The following is a 7,998-nucleotide window of genomic DNA, read 5'->3' on the forward strand; positions in this document are numbered from 1 at the left end:
GTGCCCCAAGTAATGCTCCTTTACAAGTTGCTGGAAACACTACAAGGCTGGTGAGAAATACATTTCGCCCCACTGGAACACTCTAAAACCTGCATAAGCCGTCAATGGGAATTGAGGAGGATATTTCAGTTGACTATCCACCTTTAGAAATGAATGGCTCTTTAAGTATTAAAATGAGTGTTTAATGTACATTATAACTAACAGCACTTGAGATGAAAGTAAATGACCCACTACCCCCCTCCCAGGTACCAAGAGGGGTCAGATTTCCCATTTATCAGCAAGTCTTCAGGGTAGGCAGCATCTCAATCTCACATTCTCTTCTGCGGCTGCTTCATGGATGGCTGAGGGGAACACTTCAAAAATGAACCAGCTAAACAAACTTCCCAGCAGCACTTGACAGAGCTACACCTATTCTTCCCATTTCCAAAGCAGTGGAGAATTAATTACCAGTTCTATGGATCTATTGTAAGTATAATAGACTAAAGAGCTATCACAGACACATTTATTGTAAAAGCACAATCCCAAGAGTGTCTACTGGAGGGCCAAAACGATTAACACAAATGCTTTGTCAGATCAAAGATAAAACCTGCACCGCCCAATTGAGGAATGAATTAGAACAGTGGGCTATCTTTCAAATTAGCCAGGGCAGTTAGTGAGGAAAATTTCATGAAAGTGTAATTCTTAGCCTTTGTGAATCCACACAGCAGGCATTCTGCCAGCTGACAAGATGATGAAATTTTCATGCTTAAAAAAAGCCCTCTTCATTTCCCAATTTAGATTAGCTAGTGTTTCTCTCCCCTTTTGTGCGTGCGTGTGTGCGTGTGTGCGTGTGTGCGTGTGTGTGTGTGTCTATTTGCTCTTCTGAAGCAGAATTTAAGGGGAGGGGAAATACATATCAATTCTTCACTGTAAAACTGAGTCTTTTAAAAACATCCTTAAAAGCTGAGAGATATAGTCTTTAAACTGGCTTTTTATGATTTTCAAAAAAATACCAGTTCAATTTTAACTTTGTATAGAGGAACCAAATAGGACAGGGGCATGAAATCAACTTTGAATTAGAGCTTTCTGTGCTGCCTCAAAGTCTTCCAATGCTTCATCAAATCTCGAGATAAAGCATTAGAGTTGTTTTCCTCCTAAGGAAATTAATATATTACTTGAAATATCCTTGCTTGGTGCTTCTTGTATTTCTATGTATACAGAAATTTAAATGTTCTATGAAACAAGAATCCGAAGGATACGATCATTGCTGTATGGTGAGAGAAAAAAGCATTTCCCCTGCTATTAAAGGAGCCAATATTAAAACACTATGATACAGACTGATTCTCAGATATATAAAAATTTTAATGTTTGCTGTATCACATTTATTCAGTTAGCACTATTTATTCACCACAGAATATAACAGAAGATGTGGTATATTTTTTTAAGAGTGATTAAGAAGTATACTTTGTTACCCTAAACTTTGGCCCTTTTGTTCTTGACAGCCAGATTTCTTAGTGATCTAGAACTGTGTTCCTTGGCAGGTTACAGTGTTCGGTCAAGTACCTTATACTCCTCCACTGTCTTACAAAAGATCCTTCTTTATGGAGATGCCTCCTTTCTCAATGTAGGTTGTTCTTCCCTGCAGTGATTCTAAAACTAAAATGAAAAAAATATGGAGACTCTTGTTCTCAGTCCACTAACAACTTTATGTCTAGTGCGGAGCATTTTTTAACTTGCAGAATAGGAGGGAACTCTTTTGATAATTAGCTTCAGAGAACAGTCATTTTGATCTCAGTACTTAGTACCAACATCCTTATCTCCAGTACACTTGGTGTATTAATCTCCAGCTGGATTACCACTGCTATGGTATATCACACTGAACTAACTGTAATCAGGATCACTTGAGGCATGATAACAAAAGAAACTCAATACCATATCCCTCTACTGGCAAAGTTCACTTAAGTCTGGGGTCAGGAAGAAAGAGAACACTCTACCAGTAAACTATAACTTGGAGGTGCATAAGCTTTCTGTATAAAAGCTCTGATCTTGAGAATATCTGAAACATTTGTTCATCATGGGGCCATGAAAAGAACGAATAATGGATTTCTTTCTCTTCTAGACAATCACATATGCCTAAGGACAGAAAGTAGAGAAACAAGTTCTTAATTATGAGGACAATCATATCTTTCTTCAAGTGTAGGAATGATATTTGGGTATTTTAATTAGAAACTCCTTAGGAAAGTCAATCAAGTGGGCAGTTAACGACAGGAAAACTAACTTGCTGCTTGTGAGATGGTTGGTAGACAATTAAAACAAATGCTATAGAAACCCTGGGTTAAACGTCTGGATGCCTAAAACTAGGTTATTTAGCTTGAAAAATACTTATATGACCACGACCACCACACCACACACACACAGTTAGAAATCAATCTTTCAGTTAGGGCATACTTCTAACTATTCAGAAGATCATTTTTCTGCCTATTCTCAACTTAGTCAAAACAGATTGCCCGCTCTTAGAGAAGGAAATAGATGAGCTTCTTCTAGTATTAACATTTCCATGGTGAAGATTTTGATAGACTAAACACAGAGAGAAAACTCAGAATTCTTCCCAAGAGTCAAGAATCATGCTCTGCTCAATGAGGTCTGTAAACGAGCTGAATAGTTTTGATTTGGACTCTTCATGCTAAATAAAGGCCTAACATTTCACGTGCTGAACATTTCATCTACTGCGGAATGTGAACCCACAGATAACCTTTATTCCCATCCAACTGTTCATTAAGTACAGCACCGGATTATTCACTAAAATGTTTCAGATTTCCCAAAATGTAGCCATAATTATTATTTTTAAAATATCTTCAGACAAACCTACTTGGTTCTTTTTTCTTGACGAATACAAATTATTCTGCTCCAAAATCACAAGACTAGAACTCTATGCTTTTACACTTCATCCTAATGATCTAATACTTGATTTTCATTTAAAGAGTTCGATTTTAAAGAAGATAATGCTACGTTATATGTTAACTAACATATAAGTAGAAATTATAGGATGATATTGATCAAAGTCAAGAGTCTTACCTAATAGAACCAGAGCATTTTTGGGGAAATGCCTTGCCAGCATAACCTCTTTACCTAAGTTACAGTGAACTTTCAAGTAACAGAAATTTTGTTTAGATGACAAATGACATAATGAAACACTAAGAAAAATCAAGTGGGAAACGTGGTGATTTTTTCTTTTAATTTTAACTTTTGAAGAGAAAAAAACTAATTCATATGAAATGTGTTAAAAACCAAAACAAAAACTTTGAAAGGTGCCTTCTTTCTAATGCAGACAGCTCACTCACTGTTCTGGAACTTTTCCTATATATGTATAAAAATTAGACATTCTTCTTTAAAATGCCAGACAAAAGCACTGAAATTTAAAAGACGTTTATTCTGATTTCTTTGGAAAACTAAGTTATGAAATGGTTTAGATTACCACATAAACGTTGGCAGTTTATTAAAATCACCACACGGGAAGGGATAGTTAGGGAGTTTGGGATTGACATGTACACACTGCTGTATTGAAAATGGATAAACAATAAGGACCTACTGTACAGCACAGGGTACCCTGCTCAATTATGTAACAACCTAAATGGGAAAAGAATCTGAAAAAGAATAGATATATGTATAACTGAATCACTTTGCTGTACACCTAAAACTATCACAACATTGTTAATCAACTATACTCCAATATAAAATAAAAAGTTTTAAAAAAGTAAAACAGAAATAAAATCACCACACATGATTTTACGGCTCTAGTTGCCAAAGATAGGTAATATTGATTTTTCCTCCTCTGATTGAAAATCTGAGTGACCATTTAACTTCATTTTATTTAGGCAGCAATAAACTACAATACTTCCTGATTATATTCTCATTTTTCCTGAAAAGCAAAAACTTCATTACTAAAAATACTGCTCATTAATGAGATAAAATGCCCAACAGAAAAATCAAATCATTTTCCTCCGTCTTTTTAAAATTTTACAGTTTCACAAAAAACCGTATCGTTTTATTTTAAAACAAGTACCAAACCTTCGTAAGTTGCATACTGTAAGACACTCATTATGGATACTTACTTCGTAGTATTTTTTAATGCATCGTCTAATGTCCATGATCAATTTGTTGCTCAGCTGTACCATAAAGGTCAGAGGCGAAGCCTTACAATCGATGTTACTGCAACGATACAAGCTGGGCTCCATATCAGTTCCCTACAGAAGTCAAGACAGACAAGTACACAAAAGGTTATAAAAGGTTTCTTGTGCTTAAAAACTTACATGCTGTCCTGGTGTACAATATTTTAAATTCATTTTATTGGTAAGCTTTTTTTTTTAACATCTTTATTGGAGTATAATTGCTTTACAATGGTGTGTTAGTTTCTGCTGTATAACAAAGTGAATCAGCTGTAGATATACATATATCCCCATATCTCCTCCCTCTTATTGGTAAGTTTTTAACCTTATTTCCTTAACCACTTTCCTCCCAAAGATCCCCTCAGTCACCACATACCTTCTACTCTTGCCACCATCATAATGGAGTACAAAGCCCAAGGGAAAACCCTGAAATTACTTTTTTTTACATTCAATACATGACAGACTATGGATAAAATAGTTTCCCCTCTGAAAATACTAGTGAAGTCGCATTATTGGAAATAAACATCCTTCCTAGAGATACTGATCAAGAATTTAAATTTGCACTTAATTCATTCCAAGGCAAAGCAAGAGCGTTAATGACAACAGTTTGTTCCATATTGCCAACTTAATTTTAAGAATAAAGCCTAAAACTTAAGCGTTACACCACAAAGTGATCACTTATTGTTAGCTTAGCAAATCTAAAATTTCTGTAACCACTGCCCCCCAACAAATGAAATGTACTTGAGGGAGGGGAGAGAGGAGGAGTAAAAATTTGAAAAAATGAACTATTAGTAGTTGGAGAAAACGTTTTGTTTTGTTTTAAACAAAGACAAAGCAAATGTAATATACAGGAAAACTGTTGGGGTTTCTGGAGCATTTGTTTTCCTTCTTGATACTTAAACATCTTGGTTTCCTGCTCCAATCTGGTACATAACCCTACCCCGCCACACGAAGCAATTCCAGGTGGAAGAGATTTTAGAGCTTGACATCGGCTCTTCCACAGTTAGCCCATCTGCAAGTCGTCAAGCCTCCATGCAATTAACTATCTTATTTACAGCTGTAATGAAGCAAAACTCAAGGATTTAGCAAGTATTGCTGATCTGTGTCTGCCTCTTCCTTGCACTTGATTCCAAAGACTGCTTTGTTTTGATTCAAAAAAATGCAAAACATCTGCTGTTTGTCCAAATTAACTTAAAATAATTACTTTTAATTTAGATAAAGGACGTATTTTCTTTCAGTTTCAAGGTTTTACGTGGTTTTGCTGCCTACTCATTTGCCAGTGGCTAGTACATGTATAACACTGCAGTGGAATCAAGTAGATTGGCTAAGTTTCAAGTTCTGATCCAAGGTCAATGATACATTTTTTGGCAGTACTTCTTTAGAGAAATGTCTCCCTGTGACTTTTTTAATGCCTGATATGCAAAGACAGCAGAAAAGATAATCACAGTACCTTTGTCAAAAAGAAGGCAAGTGGGATGTCTAAAGATAAACAAAAACTTTCCAAAAACACTTAGTTCCCCATTAACTTGATTTAAGATAAAGGAAAATATTGCTCTAAGCCTTAATAAATTGGGCTGGGAGTGGAGAAATACAGGTTGCTAATTAAGGAATTAAAATAAAAATACTTTAAGATAATTCAGAGTTTTTAAGAGATTCCATTTAAAAAGCCAAGGCCAAGCATTCTAGGAAGCCAAAAACAATACTCAAGCATACTCTATTAAGAGGTTTCAAGCAGAAATAAGTAAGCTGTGAAGGCAGAATTCATATGATGCTAAAATTCTTTAAACACATAAAAACCTGTGTTTTCTTTTTCCTTTTTATACACATAGTAGAGAGAAAATGGTCTTTATACTAGTTCACTCACAAAACAAACAAACAAAAGAAACAAAAGCAACTAACCGAACCATCGAAGACGCTATCATAAATATTCTCAGTTCCACATATAGGGCATGGACATTTGAACCTTTCACAGTCCCTGTATTTCTCTTCATCCGTGAGCTGTGCTGGGCCACCAAGGAGAGCATCATTCTCTTCATCTTTGTGATAATGATGAACTCTAAACTGGGTGGCGTCAAGTCCTATTAATGTTAAAGAAAAAATAAATTCAGAAAGGTACAATTATTTAAATTCCCTTCTCCAAAAATACTCCCAAGAAGAGAAATCAGAAAAGAATTATTTCAAATTCATGCACATACTACACAACCATTTGAACTCAAGATAGAGGCTCATATCACCGAGACAAATGACTTCTCTTTTTAAGGAGATTATAAACAAAACAAGTAAACTGCACCAAAACAATGCAGAAACATTCCACTGGACATTTGCATTTGGAAGCAACTACTTCTATAGGATGGTTTTACTATTTTCTTAAAGTTACAATGAAAATCTCAAAAAAATGTGCACTGTTAAAATCTCCTAAAATCAAAGTATCACCATTAAAACTGAAAATAGAGACTAAAAATCCCATTATGGAAAACAAGTTCACTGCTATTACAACTCCTTCAAGCGTAGACACCACTGCTAACCCTGATTTCAATGCAGTGGTCGATTCCATCTTGGCTCAGTAGTTAACAGCATGTAGGTTGCAATCTAATTCAGTGGTTAAAATTCAGTAGCAGCATCTGAGTCAAAACTCAACATGTTTTTTTTTTGGTGTTCTGAATTCAGAAATTTAAAATATGTGCAAAAACAATGAATCTACAAACTCTATAGGCCAAAATGTCCCTGACAATACTGAAGCCAAATATACCTTCTATATTTCAATCAAAACAACACAAGAAATCAATCGATGCATAGTTTACACTCTTGTTTCCCCAAACTATTTGAGAAAAGAAACGACTGTAAGGCCAACCAATTTAACTTGCCTTTGACCAAAGCACATATGTCAAAATGTACTATTTGGATTTACACTTAAAGATATTCCACACTGTATCTTATAACACTTTCTTGAAAGCATTCCTTAGCAATCCCAAAGAATTCTAGGCTTCTAAGTAATCTAAAGAAAGCTATCATTTGTTTTAGTATAAAGGTAAATAAGTAATAAAAACAGTCACTGAGCAAAAAAGTTCAAATACCAAAAACATCTAAAAATTATTGTAACTCTATCAACAGCTTGCATAGTTAGATAATCTAACAGATGTATTCAGAACTCAGTGACAAGATCCTAAATCCCATCTGGTCAATTGTCAAGTGACATCTCTTTAATTATACAAGACTTAGGGCTGACTCACACAGTGGAAAGGTGCTGAACAAAGAATGAAAAGACTGAGACTTTGAGTCTTAGTTTTCTCACCTGCAAGATGGAGCTACTACCACCACCATGCACTTCTGAAGTTTAAATCGGATGTTAGGGACAAATCATTTTCAGTGGTGCCTATCACTGGTAAGCACCCAATAAACGCCACGTGAATGAAAAAATAAAATACTGGATGAACATCATTTAATCCACCATTTAATATTCATTCAAAATTACAAATTTGGAAAAATATATGAAACGCACGTTCGTGTTGCACAGCAAGTTAATAGCTGCTCTTTGTAGTAATTAATCAAAGTGAGTATTTCCCAACATGATAGTGTATAATAAAAACAAAGACTACACATTCAAAACAAATTGAAAAACTGTTCTTGGTTACTGTAACATAGGTCACTTGGCCCCAAGACTCACTATACATTTTTATTTTACAAGTTACCTATAGCTTAAGAGCAACAGCAAGTTAGTGAAGTGTGGGGGAACATACACCCTCTCAATTAAAGACAAGGAGGGGCAAAGGAGTAAGAGAGACCATGCCCATGCCTGTGAATGGTGCCATTTCTTCTCTGTAGTGAAGGGCAACTGCTGCAAATTCCTGAACCG

General features: G+C 35.3%; 1 protein-coding gene across 1 annotated transcript in view; it reads right to left on the bottom strand.

Moving 5' to 3' along the window:
• The window catches only part of POLA1 (DNA polymerase alpha 1, catalytic subunit), a 308,279-nt gene that overhangs the window by 142,605 nt on the left and 157,676 nt on the right, over window positions 1–7,998 (bottom strand). Inside the window, exons 33-34 of the mRNA XM_007446575.1 lie at window positions 6,045–6,223; window positions 4,092–4,223 (exon numbers count right to left, since the gene is read on the bottom strand). Coding sequence (XP_007446637.1) covers window positions 4,092–4,223; window positions 6,045–6,223 — 311 coding nt within the window. The remainder of the gene's footprint in view (window positions 1–4,091; window positions 4,224–6,044; window positions 6,224–7,998) is intronic.

This window comes from Lipotes vexillifer, unplaced genomic scaffold, assembly GCF_000442215.2.
Source record: "Lipotes vexillifer unplaced genomic scaffold, Lipotes_vexillifer_v1.1 scaffold1086, whole genome shotgun sequence".
Lineage (NCBI taxonomy): Eukaryota > Metazoa > Chordata > Mammalia > Artiodactyla > Lipotidae > Lipotes > Lipotes vexillifer.